Genomic DNA, 27,515 nt, shown 5'->3' with positions numbered 1-27,515 from the left:
AAGACCCGGATTTGTCACAATGGATTCTGACCATAAGTAAATCTAAAAAATATAGCATTGGCTACTAAAGAGAGCACAGCAACGAGATAACAAGTTCAGTAGGCGCACTCAACAGTGTCGATTGTAAATGTAATTGCGCTACGTAAAGTTAAATTTTGAGGATTTAGGTTCCAAAATCAAGATCTTGTTATGAGGCGCACGGTAATTGAAAACTGCAGATTTATTTTCAGCAGCTCGGGTTATTTACCGTGCACGGAATGCACAATATACGCGCGTTTTCGCATTCTGCCCCCATTGGAATGCGACTGCTGCGGTTGTGATTGGACCCGTGACCTCGAGCTCAGCAGCGCAACACCAAAGCCACTGGGCTACCGCAGTGCGTTGTGTTCCGCGACCAGAAACAAACACTAGCGTACGCAGCACTGCTTTTGAACCCCCCAGAAATTTAAAAACAAAAATGTGGCAGTTTCCCCCCCAATGCTGCATGAACCACTGCACGAACAACTGCACGAACCAAGGTTCGTAGCTTCATCGCCTGAATAAACTGCAGTAAACAATCGCTTACTCCGTAAATTAGCAAGCACGGGGTCACGCGCGCACGTGCAAACATGAACAGATTTCACTCAATGACCGCGAACACTCGCTGCCACAGCGTCCGCGTGATGAAGGGCGCGAACAGAGCGGACAGAACGCTTCTGCTGCCTCGTCCTTCAAAGCGTCCCCGAAACTTGAAACGGCGATATAGAAGCGCCTTTCCCCTCTCCCCCCCCCTCCCCACTTTGCACCCATCGGGAATTATCTCCAAGACAGAGCGAGAGTGGCGCCAGACCGGGCTAGAGCAACGGCCAGAGGAGAAGCGTGCTAAACCAGCGCCTCCTTTCCCCGGCTTGCGCGCGTTTTATCAAGTGACCACCTATAGATACTTGGGGCACCCATCCAGGCACTATACATCTCGGCTCGCCCTCGCACACTTCCTTTAACGCGCACAGCTAACGGCGCAGGATAGGATCTTATCGCACTTTATACGTAAGCTCACGGCAACACCGACAGATATATTTCGGCGGTTGTGTCCATATAATTGCTATCGCAAAATTCGCAATACATAGAAAATTTTACTAAGGACCAACCACGCTGCTGCCATGTCGTGATAGAGCGGTGAACGATAGTTCTAGAAAATGTGTTGCTAAATCTCCGCCAAATGACTACACGCTCGCATTTGGTGAGAGCGGCACACAGTCGCAAGAACTTGTGGAGGAAATACCGGAGTTCTGGCAGCTTCAGGTGCACTAGATCATTCAGTAACATGGGCGGCTTTGTAGTTCTACCTTACATCAGAGCAAACTGCACTCCACAGAAATCAAGGGCAGCCGCACCGTTATAGCTAAGAAAATTAAGGACAATTACGCCGCGTCTTCAGACTTCGAGCACGCTCCGACAGCCCAGCGATAGGTATTTAAAACACAACCACACTCGGACGAGAAAAGTTTGCTTCTGCCAAGTGAACGTAGCGGGTATTTCAAGACGCGTGTTAAATTCATGGCTGTTTCATTCGTAAACATTACTTAAGTGACGTAAAATTATCAGTGAGCAAAACAGTTTTTATTTCAACGCGAGGAAACAAAACCGAAACTAGCGCAACTGTTTTGCTCAGTTGTGCAGCTACAAAATGATCCAGAGCCGAAGCCGTCAATAGCATGACGCCATTTTCAAGTTGCGCTGCCTCACGCTCGTGTCGTTGAGTGGTTCTGAAATCGCTGCGCTAGGGGAGACTGCAACCAAGCGTTGCGGCAAGTTACGGTGGGAGCTTCTGTCCGTGCTGTGTGATTGCGACCAGGGGACCGCCGCCAGCAGCAGCGTTTCGCCGATTTCGTCTTTGCCGACATCGAGCAAGTGCGCTCGCCGGACCGTAACAAGCGCCCGAAGTGCTGCGGTTTGCACTGCATCTTTCATTGTGATATGGGAGATCGCAACGGACAGAGACGACCAGATGCATACGAACCACTACCAGCGGGGACCTGTGACCTGTGCCATATTTCTCTTAACGTCTCAGGTAAGCATATCAGCTTTTGTTCCGAGTTTACAAACGGCGCGTACTCGGCCCTTCCGGTACGGCTACACTTTGCGCCATGTTTCTCTTGGCAGTTCACAGACGTTTCTTAGGCATGCGTGCGCGTATGTATGCGGAAATACTACTGGCAGACGGAAGCCTCAGGATAAACACCGTTCTTAACGACTCTAGTGACGAGTGGCCTGTCGCATCGAAAAATCCGTAGAATATCAAGTACTGCGTAACTTGAAGTGTATATACAATACTAGCACCAGTGTGACTTTCGCGTGGCGAAGACAGGTAATCGAAAGGGCAGCTTGTGCATTCTGAAGATTTACTAGCGCTTTAGGTATATTGCCGCGAATAATAAAAGCGCTACAACGCTGTATGGCAGTGTCAGGCGATGTGGCAGCACAGATATTTTAAGAGCGGTTAAGCGGCTGCTTGCACAAGCGAACAGACACTGCGCTTTCAAAGCGCTGAAAGAGAACAAACTTTTTGTGCATTTGGCTGTAAGTAGAAAACACATTAGCTCACAATCTAAGCCTATATATAATGTATTATTTTTACGTAATCTTTATTTTCACGGTTGTAAAAATTTAAAAGCATGAATATGCTGCAACATTTATATAGTAAATCCTACTACGCTTACAAAACCTGGCTGTGTTATGTGGTAAAATTGTACTATTGCTACTGGATTTTTTATATTGAGTCCGGTGGTTTATGAAAAAAAAAGGTCCTTTTATGTGTAGTTTTATGTTAGTGCGTATATTTGCCCAGCAGAAATGAGTTGATTGCAAAGTTGTACCTTCCAGTGAGCTGCATATGAACCCAAGTTTATCCTGTCTTGGCTATTGTAATGCGCATACAGCAATTTTAAGTATATACAGCTGTAGTTGGCTTAGTCGCTGCAACATATTTTGTAAAAGTAGAAGGCCATTTATTATTTAGCTGCTTCCATGCAGAAATACCTTTTTTCTTGTAGCAAGAAACGCTGACAGTATTGAATGAAATGAAGTGTGTTGTATTTTTCTACTAACTTAAAGGAAATTTCGTCTGCCGTGTATCGGAGATTAGTTTACCTTCTTGTACTAAACAATGCATTATGTCCTCGGCTACTGCTGTTGTCCTGTATATTTTTATAATTTTGAAATGTATTTTATTTTAGGTATTCAAGAAATGGCAACAGCCAGAAGTCACCATCTTACCAGCACGTTATGGGTGAGACAAATCGTAGCAGGCACTTTTGCATATCTCATTAGCATATGATGCTATTTGTTGTAATTTTTGTGTCCACTTTCCTGTCTTTATGCATTTTACTATTATTGTGCAAAGGGCAACAGTTTTACATTGAGACAGAGTAATCACCCAAAGGGGGGACATGGCTGGAGGAGACAACACACACAAGCCTCCTTTGTCCGTATCTTTATGTTGCGCAGTCACTCTGTCGTTATCTACCAACAAGCCCAAGTTCCTCATCAGCTACATTTACTAATGATCCGTTATTACAGTTTCATTGACATAACATTGAAAGTACAGAGGTACACAGGAGGACAAGAGACTTGAACTGATGAAGAGCCGTAGAACAAGGACCGCTGGAGCCAATATTTCGACAAAGAGAAGGAGATTTTTCTTCTCAAAACGTTGGCTCCAATGAATTTTCTTGTTCTATCACTATTTACGGTTGAAAGAAAGCATTATTCCTCTTGCTGAAGTATTATGCATTATGGCATAAAAATTAGCAGGGTGAAATATGAGGAATGTCAAAATTCTTGTATATTCCAGCGCTAAAGCGAAAGCCAGGAAAACAAGATGTAGAGAACCACATTGTTATTTTTCACTGCCCAGTTTAGCCAGCTTTATTCCAAGCTTGCACTTTGTTGCATTAACGACCACTGGAATTCGTTAATTGAATTAGCTTGGTGATTTACTTATATTAAGAGATTTTGAACTTGTATTAATGCAGCTTAACATAATGCATGTAAAAATAATTTACAATGACATATTTAGGTGGCAGGCTTGCAGTTGTCTAGCAGATCACTTGATGGTATGAGCTCAGGTTTCAACCGAGCTTCCATGCACAAACCGGTTACACATTTTTTGTTTCATTGTTTGGATTTTCATAAACATAAGTACCGTTTCTTTTTTGTTGGGCTTCTAGTTGTGTCGTAGGGCCTAACTGTTTACCTTTATTTGTATTGGTAGCCATGTTACACAGACAGCTCAGTTTTATTGTAAATCATGTCATGGTAGGACTAAGAACATTTGTGCAAATTTGTTGCAGGTACACTCTGGCGGCTCCTACCCCTGTGTCCTCCCACCACCCTGTCCTGACTACATCCACTAGGTAGTTGGGAGCCTTTGGCGGCTTCTGCCACTGCATCCTGCCGCCACCATGTCCCGACTATGTCCACTAGGGAGTTGGCAGCCTTAGTGATGATGCCAGCAGGCTGACAGCGGACAGAAAGATTCAGGTAAATACCTGTAATTAAGTGACGTCTTTTTGAGTGAAATGGCTTGTCACTCAGCAATGAAAGACGTAACTTCGAAGTAGTTTAGACTCCCTGCTATCTGTGCAGGGATGCTCAAGTCCATGCATTTTGTCTTAGCCGCCAAGAGGCTATGTGTATTAGACGAAATGCGATGTAAATTTTCAAACTGCAAGAGACCACTTGCACAATTTTTTTTTGCTTAACACAAAAACTACTTTGATAAAGCTTTACCAATTTAAAAAGAATACAATGTACGCTCATACATGGTATTTGGCATAAATTTACTAGGGCTGCCTCAATGATAAGCAGGCCGATAAACGTACACCAAAACTGTCTTCTTTTCCAAGTTCATCCTCCTCTCTGCACTGCTGCATAATGTATCTTTCTGATACAATTCTTGCACACAGCACAAGTCCTAAACACATGGATTGCATAAATTTGCAGCTTTTGCTGTAGGTCACTTTTGTGAAAATAAAGTTAATAAGCCATTTTGTCCATTTTTAATCAGCCATAATAAACTGAGCAGTGGCTAATAAGCAGTCAAGTTTTTGATGTAAGGCCTCTCTTCGTTGTTAAAAATTTGGCCCTCTTAATGAAATAACCAAATTTCTGGCTGCCATTTTATGATGCATACTTTGGTGCATTACACGAAATTTGACATAATGTTTATGGCAGTAAAAATTTTTTTTTGCTTCAAGTATTGTGTGAAATTGAGATTTTTTCTATAATGAAAGGCCCTCAGTTTTCAAGAAGAAATTCCAAGTGGTTGTGTGCCAGGTTGGAACAGCTGGCATGGAATAGCCTACTTACACAAATAGGGAGGGTCATGTACACTTGACTTTATGTTAAGATACTATTATTGATCCACAAAAGACAAATTGAAGGATTCCATCCTATAAGCAGCTCTTCACATTCATTTCCACTTTTGCACATTTATATACCTTGAGTCTGGTGACTTCTGTCTGTTTTCATCATCTGCTGTGTGCAGATGGTAAACTTCAGATTTGCCCTATGGTACAGAATATTTTGGTGCTAATATATGAAACTGTGTTTTTCAGGTTGCCTCGAAATTTTACCCAAGCGATGCCGCACACTCGGGCCAGGCCTCTTGCGAACGACGTATAACCAGGCTCAACGCATCAGGGTCGAGGGAGTCCGGAGATCAAGGCAACCTGCTCTGCAACCAGCGTGCAACCTTTGGTGACCCCTCTACATGTGCTACCTATTTCACAGCTGTGCCTCACCTACCATCTATCCAAACAGCATCACCGGCTGTGATCACTTATCGAACCATGGATGAATGTTGGGGTGGAGTGATTTGAACAGACATTCTATTTGTCTCTTCAAATTCATTGTAAATATTTCTGTTATAATTGATATGTGTCTTTAGTATCTAGTTTTTAATAGTTCCTTTCTCTTAGAATTCTCACCATCAGCCCCTGCTATTCTAATGTATACCTGCCTTTAAGCCCCGTTTCTCGTAGTTCTTTCGTACTTGTGGATGTAATTGATAGGTTATTAATTCTTGTTGTACGGAAGGCTAAAATACGAACTTACGGCATTTTTTCTTCCTTTGATAATCTACAGCACTGCAATGTGTTCAAAAAATGCAACATAACACGGGCTCTGGTGCAGGATAAATTTAAGAGCAATATAGAGTACTTATTTCAAGCACCCATTATTTTTTAAAAACTCAAGGATATAGGAGCACAAGAAAGAAACTATTGAACTAGAGAAACATTGGTTCCCCTCATAAGTCTGGCAATAATGTGACTTCTTTCACTGCAAAGATACTGGTACTCGCATACAAGGTTTGAGACATGAAAGCTATGATACCCTTGGCATTTCTCAGTGCTTATTTGCCACACTGACGAATGTCAAAGGCAGCATAGGTTTCATGCACACATTGGTTGTATTACACCTTTTGAGTATTGCATTTCTCAAACACACGGGTTTGCAGCAGTGCTTTAAATAGCAGATGTATTTCCTAATTTTCAGAATTTGTTAGTGCAAGAGTAACGCTACAGATCATGTAAAAATAATTTTACAGACTATATGTCCATGGATGCATGTTTCTTCTGATGACGTAGCAGTGCCATGTGGTCGGGGGATGAATGTCTATTTCAGATTTAAATATTGGCTTCCAGGCCTGGGTTAGTCTCCTACACTGAGTATTCTAGGTCAAAGCCCAGTTACTAGAGGAAAGTGAATAAAACTAGGAATTATAAACATCAAAAGATCTTGTTCGGGACACTAATGTAACAATCAGCAAGGTTCTTTGTGCATTCATTTCCAGATTTGCGAGATTATATTTTGACTGGTTTCATTAATGCGAGAACAAATATTTGTTTATTCTCATGCTAGAGTTGGCTGCCCCCATTCGCATACAACCCCTTTACAGGCTAAAAATTAAGTGTATTAATAGGCTGTTTTTCGGTTTTGCGCCCTCAGTGTTAAGGGATGCAAATGGTGTCATACAACAGAATGCAGAAAAATGTCTAAGGAATGCAAGCAGGGCATGGGACTTTTTAGACAGATGCATGTGTGTGCTATTTATAAAACTCCCTATGGTATGCCTCAAGGAGTTTTGTAACCCTTTGGTAGAAACACTGACACCCACTTATTAAGGGGAAATGCTCCTCGAAACAACATTTTTAATTTGTACTAGAAATTTGAATGTACTGCTATTCATAGGCAGTTTTATGTAGATTTGAATTGTTATTGGTTTTTGTGTAGCTGGTGTTTAGTTATGTCCTACATAGTGGCAATATATTTTTATGGGCACTTGTGTGTAAAAGTTTCGCAAATGGTTTCATGCTGTATCTTATTTAGCTAGGTGTATACCGCAAAGTGGCGATACCTATCCAAACAGCTTGTACAATTACTGGAATTATGCAAAAAATATTAGGCCACTTTAAATAATTTTTAGATTGCAATTTCAATTAGATACTGGTATTCTGCTTATCTTGAAGAGTATGTATGCCAAATTTAATTTGTAAAGGACAATTATAAAGCACGAGGTTATTCTCATGCTATTGTGAGAAAAAATTATTGAAGTATTCTCAATAATTTTAGTAGCAGGCCTGCCTGCCTGCCTACTAATCTTGCATACTTCTAGTAACTTTACGTGCTGTTTGAATAGATATCGGCACCTGGCAGTCTACAGGGAGCTGAGTTAGCTGCAGCACACTGCTTTTTTGTGAAAATTTAATACACAAGAAAGTGCCCGCAAATATCACTATGTATTTCGCCGTTGTATAGGACATAACTCACGAAGCAGCTAAACAAAAACTAATGGAATATATCAAATCTGCATGAAGAACTCTACAATTGGCTCTCTTTTGAAACCTCTAGTACAAATAATAAAAATATTTCGAGTAATATTCAATCAGCAAAACGTTCCCCTTGCTACAGTGACCTACAACATAGCGACGCAAAGCTTAAGGCAAGTCCTCTTGTCGAAGCAAATATGGGCTGTCTTCCCAAGGGCTTCTGTTAAAGACGGTGAATTTTCCTGCATTTACCAGAAGTGCAATACTAAAATGTTTGTGAATGTGCGATTGGTATTGGCACACTAACAGAAAAAAAGACAGTTCTGTGAAATGTAGACTTGAGACGTGACTTTGTTGGACATTTAAATTTTGACTCCATATATTTGTGTTTTGTACTGAGTGTTTCACCGGTGACTGCCACTAATTATTGAACATAACTGCTTCATGACAGTGCGACAATTTTCACTAACATAAATTTTAGCTGTGGCAGGCATTAGAATTACAGTACTCAATAACGTCTACTTTGTAAGAACTCAGACTAGCACCAGTTCTGAGATACATATACCCAAAAAGTAATGATCAAATAGATTTCTTTTCCACACAGAATTGCCCTACAAGGATTACAGAAGGCTTTTTGGCAAAGTAATATCCGAAAGAGCAAAGCATGTTCCACCAAGTATGGTGACAAATATTTCAGAGCTGCTAGTCTGAGGACTCCTACAAACTAACAATACCTTCAGCACTGACTAGCTTCAATAATGGGATGTCAGTGTTTTGCTAAAATAATGAAACTTCAATTATTGTGATCTTGTTTAAGAAGACATATGTAATTAACATGCAGTTCTAATCTCTGTCACTTTTGTAAATATTTCCCAATTATTTTTTCAGGCTACAATTTTTGGTTATAATGGTATTCATTGCAGAAAAAGCTAGTACATGGCATTTAATAAAGAAGGTACTGGTCATTGTAGATTTTCTGTCTTCAGCATTTGTTCTGTTCCACAGCTGTTTCTTGAAATCTGAAATGATTTACCCATCACTTTGTTAGCGATCAACAGGGAAATCTGTCAGTATGTTTTGTTTAAAATGGAGCTGATAAACCCAATAGTTAGGCTATTTGCTAATTATAAATTACAATGATAATAGTACAGGACCATAAGAACAGACTGATGCTGAATAACAGCTGTGCCCAGCTACATCCACGCAGCTTTGCCACACAATGTGCATGTGTTCAGAAGAGCCAAATGCCCCAGAGAGAAAGCAACAGTAACTAATTGTTCGTCATCTTGTACAAGCAGATTATGCGCTAGATGTAAATCATGCTCAGTAAATACATAAGTCAGTCATGTGAGGTGTCTCACTTTTGGTTGCAAGTTGGAACTTGTTGCAATCTTGGTTGTTTTTATTTTGTTTCCTTTGTGAGCATGAGTGACTTAGTTGCCTTGACACATATTATCAAAACTGTTTCTTCATCACTGGGAATCACAAAATTTCAATTACACATAAAATTGCCAGTTACTGATATGGTAGACTTCGAAGTTAATTCTCTTATCTACCAAGTAGTTTTATCATTCATTGAAACATATCCATGCAATGCACAATGGGACCCCAAATTATAAATATCTGTTCTTGCTTTCTACCCTGCTCTACAACATTATGATGATACAAAGCAAAACTATAAGTTTACAATTGTCCCCCATAACCTGAGTTTCGCTTAGAATTTGAAAAACAAAATTGACATCCTGCTATAGTGTGAGAGTTGCTTTGGGCACCAAGTGAACTGCGTAGCACCTGTGCTAGAGTACACAACAAAGCAGAAAATCGCACCAGATTGCAATGGCAGTGGTAAGTTAAGAACAGAAAGTTAAGAACAGATGTTTTATTTCATGCACCATTAATGTGGCTTATCATCTGCTCCTGTTTTGTGGGAACGCATACATTGGGAAGACAATTTTTTGCACCAATCTTACCTTAGTGGGACACTTGAGAAAGGTAGAAATCAAGAACAGGTATTCACACTTTGTTGCCCACAGTGTATTTATTATCTGAATGTGTTTCACTCTACAAAAGACTACTGTGGTAGATAATCATAAAGACGAAGACAAAAGAATTAAAAGAAGTATGTGTCAGTCATCCTTCCATGATCTCCCATGTTTATAGCAACACTTCTTTCTGCATATGTGCGAAAGTGTAGGGAAGCATTACATAACTCAGTCATGCTTTCCAAGTTAAAAATCGGAATAAGGACTATCACAAGAACATTGTATGAGTGATTTGTAAATGTGGCATCTAATCTAACTTATTTACGTATGTGCTGAGGGTACATTACAGCCAGTGCATAATCTGTCTGCTCTTACAGGATAGCTTGTGATGAGTAAAAGAAGCCTTCCTCACATTTTCCTCTTTGTTTCTTTTGGACCTCGGTGCACCATGTGTATTGTTACAGCTGCATGCATGCAGCTGGGTATAGTTTGTGTTCTGCTAACTCCCTTGTCCTCATTATTCATGTGCTATCTTTGCCGTAACAAAATACAGCTACCTGTGCTACATATTTTGTCAGCGTGTTTGCATTATGGCAAGTTTTGTATTAGTGGTTATTGCAATCTGCGAAATTGTCTGTCAGCTATTATACTTCGTCTTAAAAAGTATGTTTGTCAACATAAATAAACAATTAGTATAAATTTTGCTCTATTTATTTTTGTAATATTATCTGTTGTGAAGCTTTTATACACTGTTGCATGTTGTATGACAATAAAATTGATGAACAACTTTTTAATGTGGTATTTTTCAGATCAATTTTCAACTGACGCTAACACACACAAGTTGTGGGGGAAAAGTGCCAACAAGAGTACCATAAGGTAAGACAGCTGTTCTTACTGTTAGATTGGATTATCAATTGCCAACCAGTTGTTTTCAGCAAGCATAGTATAACGCATAGATTATGTAATCTAAGTTGGAATATTGTTTTTATTGCACTTGATTATCTGGGTCTCCTTTGTACATAAGTGCGGCCTTCTTTATTTGTTGTGTAGCTTACTTGCTTAAAATGTTAAATCGTAAGTTCTAAATAAAAACGTCTCGAAGAACAGTGAAATAGGTTTAACTTATAAATGTTTTGACATTAGAGACCTGTGCAGTGCTGAATTGAACTTCTACATGAGTTACATAATATTTTGGGGTCTCATTATGGTTCTGAGTTGCGTTGCAGTGTCATGCATATGCACCTGCAGGCTACATATTGGATGTTTATTTAAGACTGTTTTGCTTGGTTGGCTATTGATTCCAGTTTAATGGTAATGAGAACTGTCTTGCTTTCATGGTGATTCTGTGCTGACTAATACATTTGAATTTTCCAGAAGACAACAAAGGGTGATGAAATGTTAACATTTTGTTGCTAACCTGCCACGTCCTTTTTGGCAAATTTGCTATGGGTTCTTTCTTATATGTTGTCTTTTCACAGTAGCCATCTTGAGAACTAGCCATAGTCATGTGTAATTACAGCAAAAGTTGGTGACACATTTTGAAAAGCGGCTCGACACTGCCATCCGAGAGTCGAACGACTTACATGGATTAGTTATTTTACTCCATTTACAAGAGTCCTGCACGACGCACTAAGGGTAACTTGACACACACTGCTGGAGTCATCAGACTCGTCAAGAAGAGTTGACCGAATCCTTCAGCAGTGGTCATGTCACCCTTTTATCTTGAGTCGTTCGACTCATTTAGAATTGTTAACGGACTCCCTCAGCACTAGTCTTGTAACCCTTTTGAGAGGGTATAGGCGACTATTACAACAGAGTGTGCATGACTATTGTGTGCGGAGTCACGCAAACACCTTGTATTGAGCACGGATAGTCTCGGGACTCTCTGCCGAAAGAGAGTTCGGGTGTCTCCCACAAAGTGTGTCGTATACGTGGCGAATCCAGACTCTCCGAAAAGAGTAAGAGGTACTCTTTTTTTTCTTAGTGTGTGGTTGTTCGCCCCATCATGCGAGCATGGAGGATTTCCACCCCAGGTGCCAACAGGTGGTCTAAAAGTTCGGTTGATGTAGTCCCTGTGTCGGGACCCGTGATGACTCCTTTGCAGGAATTATCGGGGGAGGCGATGTATGTTGAGATGGGGTAGCGACGCGGGCCAAGTGCAAGCGATGTCATCTTGTTAAGGCTGGTCGCTATTCTTTCACTTGGCGTGCTGATGAGGGCGATGTTTTGGGCACGTTGAACACGTAGGTGAAGTTCGTCGACCTCTTGTTCCTTGAGGCGCGCCTCGATGCCGACGGCGCGAGTCAGAGTGTGGCGAGGCCACTCACCGAATGTGAGACCGTTTCTCGGGCGCAGGATGACTTTAAAATCGTCAATGGGCAGAGGTGGTGGTCTCTGGGGTCGTCGTGGTACAGTTTGGTTCGAATGCTGCGTCTCTTGGCGGCGGGCTGCTGGGTCAGACGTATCGTCGGCGCGGCGTCTCCGCCGGCCGCGAGCAGTGAGCCATGATCCATCCGCCGGGTCTTCTGGATATCCTTCTGTTGCTGGATCATCGCCGTTGGTAGCTTCCACATCCATGATCGTGGTCAACGGGTTTTCGCGGTGCTGGACAAGGTCGGCAGTCCCTGGACGCCGATCCTGACCACGCTGAGGCTTAGCTTGAACACTACGGCTCAGAGACGCCGCGAGCGTCCCTGCGGCATCGGTGGTGATCTTGTCGTCGCCGTGGAAGGTCGCAGGAAGCGTTCGTTGTCGTGCTCGGAATAGGGCGAGGTAGCGAGGAAAAGCGCGTGAGACGCTGTAGCGTCTGCTGCTGACGCAGGAGCTCCAAACCTGACGTCCGCACGCGACGGTAGCTCCGAGTGCTGCTGCTGGTGCCTGCTGGTGCCTGCCTGCTGGTGCTGGTACACTGCTGGTGCCGCAAGCAAATGCCAACTGTTTAATACATTAAATTGTGTACTTTCACTTCGTTTTACCAAAGGATTATTCGGTTTTGTGGACAAACGAAGTTGCCGGCGGACTCGAGAAATAGTTTTATGTGTATATTGATAAGGCTACTCAGTCACCTATGGCCACGGCTACAATGAGATGAAAATGCAACGCGCGTTCCGATATCGCTCTCTTTCCTGATTGTGTGTGTATGACAACAGCTTCGCAAGTAAAGGTTTATTTAGGAAACAGCAATGGAGGATGACTGCGTACATGTAATGCAGAATCTAGTTCGTTAACATGTCTCCGCCTGTAAGTTAATGAGACTAATGTTATACTATAACGATTCAAGCAGCAGTGTTAAACGACTCACCATTATTGCCGTTGTCAGCCGCAGCAAAATCCAGTAATCACCCCGAAGTAATTCTGCTGTGCTGATTAGCAGCACCGCGCGCTCGATTTTTTCGCCCTCTGTGGTCATTTTTTGAACTTGAGAGTGTGCTATCCATAGTTTGTACAAAAATTTTTGTAGGAAACTCTATGGTGCTACCCCTGGTCGGATCAGGCAGCATTAACGGGAAAGGAACCGGCAAGAGGCGGGCATGTAAGTGGTGGCTGTTTGGGGGAGCTTTTGACGGGAAGAAGCGTTGCAATGGATCGGCGCAGTTTCGCATGGTTTCTACGGCGCTGCGCGCTTCTTGTTCGTGAGAAATGAACATTTCCAGCCTGCGGATTTTCATCTCCTACAAACCTTCACATTTACACCTAAGTCACACATATCGTCTACGCTGTTAGAGCTTATCTTTTGTGGCGTTAATTTGGAAGGAGAGCACGTAAAGCTGCGTTTATTTGTTTGGAGAGCTCGTCTGTGCTTTTCGATATGTTGAAACTGACATGTTAGTAGCACGGCCTAAATTCGATGCCTTGTAGTCTTTGTAGCTGCACTTAAAGGGCCCCTGAAACGGTTCGGGCAAATTTTGTAGACGCGTAGGGTACAGCTTAAGATGAATGTTCGCACCACAATATCAGTGAGGCGTTACGTATTAATGGAACTACAAGTGATTACAAGTTACCCCCCTCCCTAGCCATGCTTTTCCTCCTCAACTCGTTCGCCGGTCACTCGGCGCTAAGCTCCGCCTTCACTGGTTCTGCGTCACGATGCGACATCACATCGTCCACTTCCAGTTGTTTTGGAGCCCGCCCGCACTAAACCTCTCCGCTAGCCGCTTGGCCGTCGATCCCAAGCGAGAGCTATCGAAGCAGCATGCGTTGCGAGCATTCTGTCGCAGCGTTGAACGTCTCTGGTATTCTGGTAACCACACACTGGCTGAATGTTTTGACGGAACGGTGGAGGCATAAACTCAAGCTGATGAAGAAACTTTAGCGTAGACGTACGTGAGCTGCCTGATCGGTCTCCTCGATCGGTCCAGCCACCCGTGGCGCAGCCAAAGAAGGAGCCAAAGAAGGAGCCAACCAGCCAAAGAAGGAGCCAATATTGCTCTAAGTGTAAAACATTTTAAACATTTACAAAAACAATGTGTTAACGATTACACTCGTGTGAAAAATTTACACCAGCAGCAAAGAAGAATGCATTCTGTTACTGCTACTGTGTCTGGTTGAGCTTTATGCCACCAGGTGGCTGCACCGTGCAGACCAGTCACATTTGCGCTTCTGTTCATCCCATGAAACGACACGCAAGGGGACATGGCCAGGCCCCGTCCCCTTGCGCATGCGTTTACCCTAATACCGGACTCGCGAAACGCTACTGCGTTAGTAATCTTCCAGTGTAAAGTGACGGTCGCAATCGCGCAAATCCTGGCGCCGATCGGATAGCGGCAGTCCGATGCGCAGCAGCCAGACCGCTCGTCTACTGGCTTAGCAGAGGGACACGATGTCGCAGCTTGACATATTGCCAGTCGCTATCTTTGCAGTCCACAACGTAACAAAGTCGAATCATAGAGCTCGCGAAAATACAGACCGACACTGAAGGCGGAGCTCTCGTCAAAGACGGAGCACATTGTAACACAAGCAGACGACACTTGCTGTGTGCCGGAAGTGCTTAAGTGCACTGAAAGATTGTTCTTGTGCATTCACTTTATGTTATTCTTTTTATAAAAACAAATTAATAACATTCCAATTATTACGAACATCATTTGTTTACCATAAAGTTGGAAAAATTATCGATGACGCGCCCTGGTCAGCCAATCGGATAGCTCGCCCCACTGACGTAGGTGATTTGCGTCATATGGGTAGGGACGGCTTAAAATTACGCCACGTAGTGTGCTGCGATCGGCAGCGATGTGCATTTTTAAGTCTTATAACAAATTACACGCTTTACGCGAAGCACTTAGATGTGTCAACTAATTATAAGGAGGACCTACACTAACGATTCAGTACGTTTGTATAAAATCGTCAAAATCAACAAAATCGTTTCAGGGTCCCTTTAATGTGCAAGAGTTCGCATGCCAAAGCTAGTCGTGCAAGCGAATTAAGAGGATGTGGGTGCATCGTGATATGCATGAAGCACCGATGTGTGCATGCAGTGTCCGTAGCGTACTATATATACCGTGCGCACGATGCAAGTCCGATGCGTTCGTGGTGACACGCGCAACATAATTTGAAAGCGAAATTCGCCCCGCTGGCGTGACACTTTTTGCGACGCTTATTTTGAGGCTAAATAACGTGAGACTGCGTTTGCATGTACGATACGTATTTTGTCTTTGTCATGAAAAAGTCCTGGCTTTGTCAGAACATGTTCAGAAGTACAATGCTTATGAGTTATTGTGAAGCCACAAAGCATCTGGTCCAATATTCACCACTTAAGCAATAGTTATACATCTCCCATTTCTGAAACTTAGTATACATGTCTGCGTTTCAGATACCAGCTAGAGCAGGACCATAGCAGAATCAGTCAATTGTGACCTGGCTACACATTTTCAAGTACCCATACAAGAATGTTGTTAATTCACATTTTATGCTTGGCACAACCACTGATCTACTATCACAGCATTCCACAACAAAGTATTCTAATTTCGGTTGTTTGTATCTAACAGTTCAATAAAATTCAACAAAAAATGAACTGTAGTGATAATTTGTAATGAATTAAATAGCAAATTATACAGGGTGTATATTCTTACGTCATCATTTTAAAATTTCTGTTGGAGATATAGCAGCATTCCGCTTCTTCATCTGGGTTACATTTAAAGGGACACTAAAGGTTACTTTTAAGTCAACGTGGACTGTTGAAATATCATCACAGAAACCTCGAAACGCTTGTTTCGTGCCAAGGAGAGACCTGTTTTAAGAGAAAATGCGTTCTGAAGCGTCCGCGTACCTCTAGCGCAGTTCAAATCGCCCGCCCTCCAATCGAGGAGTACTGACATCATGGTCTCAGCGCCATCGGTGAGTTGAACGGCGTCCGCAGACGGCGCTACGGCTTTTCTGCGCAAAACGCAAACGCGCGGCCAGAAACAGAGCCAAGACAGAGCCGACAGCAGAGCGAAAGCGGGAGTACGGTGGCTAGCGGAAGGAGAAACGATTACGTCCCACATTACGTCCCACGGCACACGGAGAGGCCGTTTTCGTTAAACTATAAGCTGCGGCGAGCTCGCAGCGTGGTCGGCGTGGTCTGTGAGAAGTGACGAGCCTTTTCGCACTCGCAACAGGGCATAAAAAAGTGCGAATCGACGCAAAACTCGGCCTAGAAACGTGCTTCGCCACAGCCAGGGCTCAATACGACCCAAGCTGGCACGACCCAGATGTCGTTTCCCGCACCGCCACCAGGCGCCGCTACTATACCTCAAACTCCAGCGCAAGACACCCATAAACTGGTACTTCATTCTATGACGCAAACTTCGACGGTCGTCGCAATGGACCCTGACACCGACAGATTGGCTCGCGAGGGTGGGCTCAACTTCAGCGATTTGAGCACCGACGAGCGCGAGCTGCTGCTGAGGGCTCGCACTGCCGGCGTCGTTGCGTACTACGACGGCGGCCTCGACACCGGCTCTGCGGAGCGGGAAAGCAACGACGACTTCCCACGACATCACATGGACGTGGCATTCTCGCTGCTTGTTCCAAATGAAAGTTTCGCGAGCCAGCAGAACCCTCACAGCACGACGCGATAATTAAAGTACTGAAACTCCAAAGCGTGCGCGGCGCAGAGTCGAGCGAAAACGAAACCTTTCGAACACCCATATTACTGAAGGGTAACGTCAAAATGTTATTTTTTCTTAGAATCGGATAGACGTAGACAAGCAGCATTTTTTTCCGTCTTATTAAATGATATTTTTAATACGAGTAGTTGAGTATTAGTAACAAAAATTATGAGGAGTCCTTTCGTCATCGGGCTAGTGCCGGAATGTCGCTGGGGGGTCTCAAATCGTGTCATGCATTTACCTCAATTTCTCGGTTACTAAAGCGCTGTTCGCGATTAAATTGACGCCTTAGACGTTCTAGAACATTGCTCTACCACTTTAACTTGAGTTTCTGGTAACCTTTAGTGTCCCTTTAACAGGTGGACATTACTTTCGAAATGAGTAGTAGTGAATAAGTTGCTAATTGACAAAATTGTGCCAATTCTCGTTTTCATTAATAATTTTAGTGCACATGTTGCAATGATGGAAATGAGTCCGTTAACATGCAGGACCTTTTCAGTTGGAACCAACCAGTTTCAAGATATACGTCCAAGCAGACGGCAAAAATGCATTGGTGTCATAGCTATTTTCTTGCCGCACTACGAATATATGCGATTCTCGAGGGAAGTATCAGGGCACCGACTTATTTTGCCGACTCTGACTTCGTATTGGGGGCGAGCTCCACCACTGAAAAAGCTGCCGCCACCGTCGGTGTGACGTGGAGTGAGGGATCACGTGGATACAGCGGCCGCGTCGGCTGCTTCGGAAGCGCCGAAGCGAGCTGAAAACGAAAGTCCCTCCTGCGCCGCGTTTCTGACTAAGTGGCGAGGCTTTACCGCCTTGGGTGTCTGCTTGACATTTCAAAGTACTGTAATATGTATTGGCTGCCTTTGGAGGCGTGCAGCGTGATAGGCTACAGCTCGGTGCCGCAGTGCCGGACGTACGCAACGGAGCCCGATGTCAGCCTTTTTCACACGTAGCCGCAGGGCAAGGAGCTGCGTGAAGCTTGGCTGGCGAAACTTAGAACCGGCAGACAGCCATCGGCTACAACTCGGGTATGCAGCAGGCACAGGTGCGAGGAATATTTCTGCTACGGCGCCGGGACTGCGCGATGTTCGGCGAGTAGCAGAACACGCACACCGAGACGCTCGCCCGCGCCCGCTGCCCGGCTAATGTCATGACGCTTTATTAGGTCTATGAACTTGTTGATACTAGATAATGGCAAGTTCACTAGAACGGAAAGGGAGCGGTAAGAAGCGCATTAAAAAAAGGCATGGCACATATGGTCATGTCTGTGTTATGAATTAGTGTACTGGATTACGAAAAAAAAAGTAGAGGGAAATCGCAGGCTGAGAAGACCGATAAACATACAGTGCGACGCAACTTGAGAAATAATACTGAAATGTCCAAGAATTTAGAAGACAAGAAAAGATTTAATTGTCACGATCATCACGGGCGTCGAAGTCTTAACAACGAAATTATTTTTGAACAGTTCTGATAGCTTTCACGCAACAATGGTTGCTAGTTTGCTGTCAAATGCTCATATGCTGCAGCCTGAAGCTCACGGCACGGTGCGCAAACGCGCTCACAGCGAAAGCTCACGGACATGCATGCAGACGCGCAGTCGGTCGTTGCGAACCCGTGCGATCGCTGCATTGAGGCTTCATTCTGTTATGCTCCATTTGGTTATACAGGCAACCCACTATAAGAACATATTTTACATAGTTTACTCTCAGCGCTTGCCTACCTTTCACGCAAGAAGCCGGTTCGGGAGACTCCACCGCGGCGACCGCGCGTAGTGGCGTTCACTGTACGTATTCGGTAAAGAGATAGCGTCTGTAAACGATTTTGTGCTTTCAGTTTGCCAAAGATTAACATATCGGCAGTCAAAAACTTTCCTCGTTTTGAGTAGGTCCGGGAGGGCTGCCGCGTGTTCCCTCATACCACGCAAGGGAGGCGCTTCCAACAGATGGCGACTCCGTAACTCCTCGCCGCCAATATCTCGTAATTGGTGCTAGTTACAACTGAATAGGTCCAGCACGTTGACGGCCTCTAATTCTGCTATTACAGCATGTGTCGTAACGCCATAAATTAAAATTATAGTTAGCGCGATTTTTTCAATTAAATGCTTCTGCACTTGCAACTTATCTAGAATGTAATGTCCACCACTTAAGGTGTAGGAACAGAAGGGACATAAAGAATTGCCATTTATTTATCAGGTCACTGCGTTGATGTCGCGGCTACCATTGTCGAGCCTATATGCCTGATGGATATGCACCGTCATGATGGATATGCACCGTCATCGCCCGCGCCTCGCGCGCGAATCTACCTTGTGATGACGGTGCAAACTGCACCACGCGCACCGTTGTTCGCGCCGACAGCACTTGTTTCGGCGATCTGTGCGACAAGACTCGCCCCAAACTGCCATATTTTAGCTTCATTTTTATTTTCTCCCTTTCAAATGTAAGAACCAGAACAGAAGCGAAATTATCTCACTAGAGGGGGATCGCTTTGTGCGGCCAAACTGGATGTGCGCGCCTGTCAATGGTGATGACTGGACGGTGCGCACTATATCTTCACTTATGCTTGGGCCACGCGCTCCGCTGTTCAACTTTCATTTGACGTTGATAGTACGTCTAGTGTGCTATGGCAATTTTCGCAATATGATGTTTCGTATAGGTCAGGCGTGTAGTGATGTAGTCTGTTCTGCGTGGGCTACGTGTTTGTTTGAAGCATTCTGAACGTGAGGGTATTGGCACGCGCGAGGAAAGCAGAGACGAGGCGTGAGGCTTGGAGTCTCAGTGCCAACTGATCTTTATTCTTTGTGCGCCGGCCCTCTCTCGGCGGCCGGCTGGCTACGGTCGACTGCGGTCGGCTCTGTTCCGCGCTGGCAGTACCGCTAGGCACCCTAGCACCGCGGCTTATCCGCGGCATTTTTGTGTTCACTACAAGGGCTTGAGGCCTGGTGAGCTTATTGTGAGGTGTGCTGTATATTCTGCGGTCTAGATAAAAGTGCTTTATGATCTCGCTATATGTGGAGGGAGGGTCCCGATTCTCGCTGGGATGGTCACGACCAGAATAGGTGGCGTCGCGGAGGGTTAGGCCCTACTCTTTGAAGCTATAGATCAGGAAGTCTTAGAGCACGGAGCTATAAAAAGAAATTTAACGAAGAAGAAGACACGTGTACTGTGGGTGGTAAATATGTAGAAACAATGGAACACCTCATACTAAAATGTGATGGCATCAAGCCCGATGTCGATGCGGCCAGAGTCACCCTTCCTGAGGCCCTAAGGTTCAGAGATAATAATAGTCATGTAAATAAATATGCGGTGGAAATTAGCAAAAGGCGATCGGAGGATTGGTGGCTCAAAAGCGGAGAGGTGACTTAAGGTTGAAAGGGTAGGAAGACGTATTTAAAGAAAATCGAGAAATTCAATAACACACAATACAGATAAAAATAAAAATAAAAGACAAAATAAAAATCTGAGCATGGTGGCAACTGCCATCGCCCCGTTTCAAAGGGGACGCTCCTACCTTCCATCCATCCATCCATCCATCTCGCGCGCTCCCGTGAGCCATCGGGCGTCCTCGATCTCTCCGAGGTGTGCCGGGAACCAGCAGATGGTGTGATGCTGCAGCGGTGCGGATCTATTGATTATTTGTAGAGCTTGGCTTGCAATTCCTCCTTTCTGAAAGGCTTTAACGGCCGAGCGTGAATCGCTGTAGACGTGGGTGGTAGTCGGGTCTGTGAGCGCGAGTGCGATGGCGACCTGTTCTGCTATCTCGGACTTGTGGGTCCCGACTGTGAGAGCGTTTCTGACTTGACCTTGCTTATTGATCGTGGTGGCAACGAAGGCCTTCCTGGTCGGGTACTGTGCCGCGTCAACGAAACAGGCTAGGATGATCTTGTCACGTATTTTGCGCAGGATGAACGATCCGCGTGCCAGCCTTCTGGGTTGATGGTGTGCGGAGTTCATGTTCCGCGGGAGTGGGCGAACCGTGTAGGAGTTGCGTGTGTCCGTCGGAACGCTTTGATATAAGAGAGTTTTAGTATAGCGTAAAGCAGCAAACGCAAAGAGTTAGCGTTAGCGTTAGCGTTAGCGTTGCGTGCACCACACTGCGCATGCGCTATACGTAAACGCTGCTGGAGCACTTACGTGCGTACGCTATTTTCAGGATTTAGCGTTGAACGCTAACGCACGCAAGGGGAGCCTTACGTACGGCAAGATGGCGGCGCCAGTCGAAGTGAGAGCAGCCCGCTTCGGATCTATCGAGCCGTCTGCCTGCACTGCTAGGCTCTATCGTTCCCCACTAATGCTCGTGTTCGCCTTAGATTTGTGTGATGATGCTTCGGCAGCGGTGCACAGGTGACAAATGGGCGTTGTTTAATACGTTCTCGATTAGCGGCGCAGTAGGCTTAACGAGAGGGTTTCCTCATAGAGTTAGTAGAACAACTCTATGGGTTTGCTAAATGTGTTTGCTGTATCCGCCTCGAGATGGCGCCCAAGTGTATTTCGCTCGTTCGCTTGGTGTAAAGCCGCATGTGGAACCGATGCATGTCATGTTTTCCGCGGCAAAACACAGTAGTGTGGTCGGTGCTGTGGTCACAATGCGTCTGCGTTTTACCAACGACGACGATATGAACCTCGTGAAGGAGGTTTTCGCCTTGAACCCATTCGGATGGACGTCAAGGTGGGCGTCCGTTCCAAAAATTGGAAAGAAGTGGGAAATCCGCTTTCTGGAAGAGAAATTGCCGGCGAAACGTCCCCTCCGGTATAGCTTCGACGTTGAGTGGATCTTGAGGACACGTATAACCTGCGCGGTCGCTCTCATTCCCGAAGCATGAGGGTGTCTATGTCATCCCAACTTAAAAAGGACACGTAATATGGGTCCCACAAAACACTCGATCGCAGCATGCCAAGATTAATCGGTATGTTTCGCGACTCTCGACAAAACAACGCTCAAACCAAACACCTACATGCGTAATTAACGTAGCGACTGTGGCTTTCGATAAGCTTGACTTAGGGACACACTTGCGGATTCGGCATTGGATAAGCTCGACATTTCGTGTGGATTTGGCTTTCCAGTACTTTGTGTCTTTACATCTAGATGGCGCTGTATTTGTTTGCGTTAACGTTAACGCTTTTCTCCGTTCCGCTATTCTAAAACACTACCTTGTGCCGCGCAGTGCAGTCTTTCTTTGCGTTAGCGTTGCGTCGCACGCTAACGCTAACGCAAGGGTTTTACGCTATACTAAAACTCTCTATAGATTCTCGATTACTGTGGTGTCATGACCTAGTTTGGCTGGGATTTCTCTACCCGGTTTGGTTCCAGAGAGTCCTGTCCACTGAGCCCGTTCTTGAGCTTCGGCGATTTCTTCAAGTGTGTTGTGTACCCCCAGTTGCAGCAGGAGCTCTGTCTCGGTGTTCTTGGGGATTCCCAGCGCTAGTTTGACTAGCTTCCTCAGTTGTACATTGAGTTTGTCCTTCTCCGCTACCTTCCATCTGTGCATGGCCGCCTCGTAGGTGAAGTGGCTGTTAAGAATGGCGAGCTGCACTGCCAGATTGCCACCCAGTTACGACCGGGGAACAAGACACGCATCCCCCGCTCTCCGTCGCTGCACCTAGGATGCGTTCGATGAAGCGGGCTTTGTGCTGAAAACCGCCGCCATTCCTCCAGCCCCATGGCCGTTGTGACGAAACGAGTTCGGTGGGCGAACTATGGTGCCGGAGCTCTCCAGCGCGTACCTGATCTGCTACGCGTGAGCAAGCTGCCGCGGGAAAGCCGTTTTTTGTTGCTTCTCACACGCCTTCCGGGACGCAGGACAACGAGCTACCCACCATGGCTCCGATGCTTCTCGGAACGGCACCCCTCCGACGCCGGCGCCGGACATCGGAATGTGTTTGCCTAAGTGTGCGTAAACTGTTCTGCGGGGCGGCGGCAAGTTGACAATGAGTAATCGAACGTTCGCGTCACCTTGTATCGCGGGCGGACCGAGTGTATAAAAACTGCTGTGGTGCGAATGCTCGACACACTTCTCTTGAGCAGTCATGTTAGACTGATTTAAATACTGTAAATAAACCCATATTCCTCGTTCTCGATGAGAAGCAGTTCTTCCCTTCATCAACGTCCTCAGCGTGGATAAGTTGGACGACGGCATGGGCCAGCTACCTTCGAATTCATGCCGGACTCCAATCTTGGCAACGGATCTCGAGCAATGGGATTGAGCCCCCCCCCCCCAATCCTGACATGGCATAGCGCAAAGGCGTGTGTTAGCTTGAAGAGATTTTCTTCCTTAAGGCCGTGTTGTCTGTTTGCTACGCGTCGTATGAGATTCAAGGCATTATTCGACTTTGTCACCATCTTCTCCACTGTCGCGGCGTTAGAGCCGTTGCTCTCAATGAACATCCCAAGGACTCCGATTTTGCTGACGTGTGGAATGGTCCCTCCGTCTTTTGTTCTGAGAGTAATGGCGTGTGTGTCTCCGATTTCGTTCTTTGGTTTGGGACCGCTCCTCGATGGTTCGATGGTTTGTAGACGAGGAGCTCCGACTTCGCAGGCGAACATCGCAGGCCGGTGGGAGCGATGTATTCCTCGATCGCGTCGATCGCTTGCTGCAGAGCGCTTTCAATTGATCCTAGGCTACCTCCGGGGACCCAGAGCGTTACGTCATCTGCGTATATCGTGTATTTGACGTTCTCGATTTGATCCAGTTTCTCGCCTAGGCCGGCTAGCGCAAGGTTAAAAAGCGTCGGAGAGATGACAGAACCTTGCGGGGTGCCCCTGCCTCCGAGTTTGTATTTCTGGGCCTTGATTTCCCCTAGACGGAGGGTGGCCGTTCTATCGCTCAGGAACGATTTTGTATGAGCGTTGAGTCTCGTGCCGAGGTCGAGGTTGGAGATCGTGTCGAGTATGTAGTCATGTGATAAATTATCGAATGCCTTTTCGAGGTCTAGCCCTAGGATTACTCTCGCGTCTCTCGTGTCTGCGTCAATGATCCCATGCTTGAGGAGCTTCATGGCGCCTCGGGTGGATAGCCCGGGTCTAAAGCCGATCATTGCTGCGGGGTAGATATCTTTATCTTCGAGATGTTTCGAGAGCCTGTTTAGGACCGCGTGCTCGGCTACCTTGCCGACGCAAGACGTCAGCGAGATAGGTCTGAGGTTATTGATGTTGGGCGCCTTGCCAGGCTTTGGGATGAGCACGATGAGGGCCGTTTTCCAGTCTTCGGGTAGTGCTCCATTCCTCCAGATTTTGTTGATTTCTTCTGTGAGGGTTTCGATTGAGGTTTCGTCGAGGTTTCTATGTGCCTTGTTAGTTACGCCGTCCGGCCCGGGCGCTGACTTGCTGTTTAGGTTCTGAAGCGCCGTGCGTATCTCCTCGGTTGAGAAGTCCCGATCGAGTTCTGGGTTGGCTTTGCCGCGATATGCTTCGGCGGTCGTGCTTCTAGCATTTTTGGCCAGCGGGAGGTACTTGTCGGCGAGACGGTCAATTAAAAAAATTATGGGGTTTTAAGTGCCAAAACCACTTTCTGATTGTGAGGCACGCCGTAGTGGAGGACTCCGGAAATTTCGACCATCTGGGGTTCTTTAACGTGCACCTAAATCTAAGTACACGGGTGTTTTCAGACGGTCAATGAGCTCATTTTCCGTGGTAATTTTGAGTTCCTCGTGCATGATCTTGTTCAGCGTACGACCCTGGTCCGCTTTGGTTCTGATTCTGTCTAAAAGACGTTTGAGCAGGTGCCACGTCGTCCCGCTGTTGATGCGGCCGTCCGCGGCGTCGCACATCTCGTTCTATTGCTGGTTAGATAGTTGCGTGCAATATTCTGCAATCAGCCGGTTGAGGGAAGAAATTCTTTTCCTCCGCCGTCGATTGTGTCTTTGTTCTTTCCATCTCCTGGTGAGCGATTGTTTGGCTTCGAGCATGCGAGCCAGTCGGCTGTCCATGCTTTGAACGGGGAGATCTGTCTCTATTTCCTTCGTGGCCGCCTTAATGTCGGCCTTTAGTTGCGACGTCCATTGTTCCAGTGATTCTTTGCCTGTTCGGCGTTCGTGTCCTTGGCTCTGCTGGCGACGTATCCCCATGCCGTGTTAGGGGCGTTGAAGTCCCCGTCCACGATCATGGGGTTGTCGCTGGCACGGTTGCGGACGAGCTGGAGTATTTGCTTAAATTTTTGTGCTCTGTGCTTGGGGCTGCTGTAATTAAACGTTTAGGATGAATATGCTCTTGGCGTTCTTGGCTCTAGGGAAGACTTCTGTGAGAATGAATTCGCAATTGCTGCGGTCGTGATTAATGTTGTGTCGTGTGGGCTAGCTTGTTGCTGACCAACGTGGCGATACCTCTACATTTGTGTTGCGTTGTCGTTGCGGTCACGTCATAGCCGGATAGCGAGGGTGTAGCGGTATTTGTCTCTTGTAGGAGAATGACTTGGGGTTTCTTTTTTGGATCGAATGTATTGTTGCAGAGGGGCCTTTTTGTCGACGCAGCCCCTACAATTCCATTGCCAAAGGCGAAACGTTTCAGTTTGCACAGCCATCTTTGTTGTTGGCGTGGGGTGGCCTTTGTGAGGCCACGTTGTTGCTTTGTCTATCGATCGACAACGCCCTAGTAGAATGTGACGTCACAGACGGGTGGTCTGCCATTTCTAGCGCGTTGAGCCTTGCCCCATGGATGTTGATCGTCTCATGTGGTTGATCTGTAGCGTTATACTGTCGTAACCTACCTAGAGGGACCCTACTGTCGTCGCAAGTTTGTCTTGCCCTTCCTTCAGTGACGCGACGGTGGTTGCAAGCCCGCCGAGCAGTTCCTTGATTTCCCTATTGTTGCTGTCCGTGCTCGATGGATGTGTGTTTGTCACGGCTTTTCTATTATGCGGATTGCGCGTGGATTCCGCGACCGGTACTTCCACTACCATGGGTTCTGTTGTGGCTTCGGTTTGATTAGAGTGGGAGGGTGGTGGCGTTTTGAGTTGTCCGATTTCCTCGACAGGTTGTGTGATTGTTTGCCTTAACTCTTTGTTTTCGTGTTCTAGTCTTTTAATCGTATTTGCTATTTCTACTTGCTCTGGCCGTGCCATCGGACTCACCTGGCTGGCGGCCTGCTGTTGCTGCTGCTGTTCTTGTCGCTCCTGTTGTTGGTGCTGCTGAACTCGTTGGGCCCACGTCAACCGATCGTCACCGCCAAGTCGTGGGCTGAGGGCGAATCGTATCCTTGACGAGGATGCTCGGGTTCCTGGAGCGTCCTCGCGATTGTGACGACAGGCGACCGCGGTTCCCCGATCTCGAGCGGCCGCGCTCGCCGGACAAGCGAGCATCTGCGTTGGCGGCCACGTTGTCGTTGATGGCGCTACACTCGGCGTCCTTGACTGGCGGAAAGTCGTGCTTACTCGGGGCGATTGGTCCTGATCTCATGGTGCTTTTTTTTGCTTGCGTTTGCTGCGATTCTTCTTTCAACTCGTCTTCTGCGGACGACGTAGGGGAGTTGGAAGCGGTTCGTGCATTCCTTGCTTGCCGTGACGTGATTTCCCTCGCAGAGCGCACACTTGATCGAGGTGCACACATGATCTGCGTTAGGGTTAGCTATTCCACAACGTCGGCACGATGGCCGAGTCTGCCACTCACATGGCACATGGCGATCTGCTTGCGGTAAAGAGAACACTTGATCAGGGCGTTGTAATAATAATATTTGGGGTTTTACGTGCCAAAACCACTTTCTGATTATGAGGCACGCCGTAGTGGAGGACTCCGGAAATTTTGACCACCTGGGGTTCTTTAACGTGCACCTAAATCTAAGCACACGGGTGTTTTCGCATTTCGCCCCCATCGAAATGCGGCCGCCGTGGCCGGGATTCGATCCCGCGACCTCGTGCTCAGCAGCCCAACACCATAGCCACTGAGCAACCACGGCGGGTTCAGGGCGTTGTCGTATCTGACATAGTTCGGGACCCGAAAGCTGTCGAAGGCGATGATGACCGCGCCAGTTTCTTTGATTCTCTTTACCGCCTGAGCGAGCGGGTTGCGTGGGTTGACGATCTTGCGGTTTATGGAGTCCTGCGTCTCATCGAGCGGAACCCCTCTTATAACGCCTTTGCACGTTTTGTGCGGCGCCGTCCTATATGCAGTGGTTTCAAACGTTTGCTCTCCTATGGAAATGCTGCGGATCCCGAGGTATTTTGCTGCGTTCGCTTCGGACGGTGTGCTGACCACCATGATGTTCTGCTTCAAATTGGGGCATATCGTGTCCTCGCTTCGCTCGTTAGGTTCGATGCAAGCAGCCATGAAAGTTGCTTTGGTGACCGTAAGTTGGCCTACCTTGGCTATGTTGATACCGCCACGTATGCGAATCACGATCTTGATGTTATCTTGAGGCAGCGCGGGCATCCTGCTTGCTTTGATCAAGGCGTTTCTGGCTGTTGAGACCGTTACGTTCGTATTTCCTCCCTTTCGCTGGTGGTTAACGAGGTTGGGCTGGCTCACCGCAGTCTTGATTACTGACGGGCGCGGCGCCACGATAGTCCACCCTGCGTCTGCGGTGAAGTCTTCCGGGCTCATGCCTTGGCCATTGACTTCGTATGCCATCGCTGTAGGGTCGTTCTTGGGTGGAAGGCTCGTTTGTTGTGATCGCTGGAGGCCCCCGCAGCCGGGGTGTGCGCGGGG

The 27,515-nt window shown here is 46.3% G+C and overlaps 1 protein-coding gene and 1 long non-coding RNA gene across 2 annotated transcripts in view; one reads left to right on the top strand and one right to left on the bottom strand.

Moving 5' to 3' along the window:
* Positions 1 to 27,239, bottom strand: part of LOC139050772 (uncharacterized) — a 56,915-nt gene extending 29,676 nt beyond the window's left edge. Inside the window, exons 1-2 of the mRNA XM_070527534.1 lie at positions 27,171 to 27,239; positions 25,946 to 26,173 (exon numbers count right to left, since the gene is read on the bottom strand). Of these exons, the coding sequence (XP_070383635.1) occupies positions 25,946 to 26,173; positions 27,171 to 27,239 (297 nt within the window). The remainder of the gene's footprint in view (positions 1 to 25,945; positions 26,174 to 27,170) is intronic.
* LOC135921134 (uncharacterized) lies at positions 822 to 10,583 on the top strand. The gene is made up of 4 exons (XR_010570462.2): positions 822 to 2,050; positions 3,216 to 3,268; positions 4,332 to 4,521; positions 5,598 to 10,583. It is a non-coding gene; the product is annotated as an uncharacterized lncRNA (long non-coding RNA).
* Positions 27,240 to 27,515: the final 276 nt, after the last annotated feature.

Source organism: Dermacentor albipictus, chromosome 1, assembly GCF_038994185.2.
Source record: "Dermacentor albipictus isolate Rhodes 1998 colony chromosome 1, USDA_Dalb.pri_finalv2, whole genome shotgun sequence".
Lineage (NCBI taxonomy): Eukaryota > Metazoa > Arthropoda > Arachnida > Ixodida > Ixodidae > Dermacentor > Dermacentor albipictus.
The sequence above is the reverse complement of the archived record's forward strand: the minus strand, read 5'-3'. Positions and strand labels throughout refer to the sequence as shown.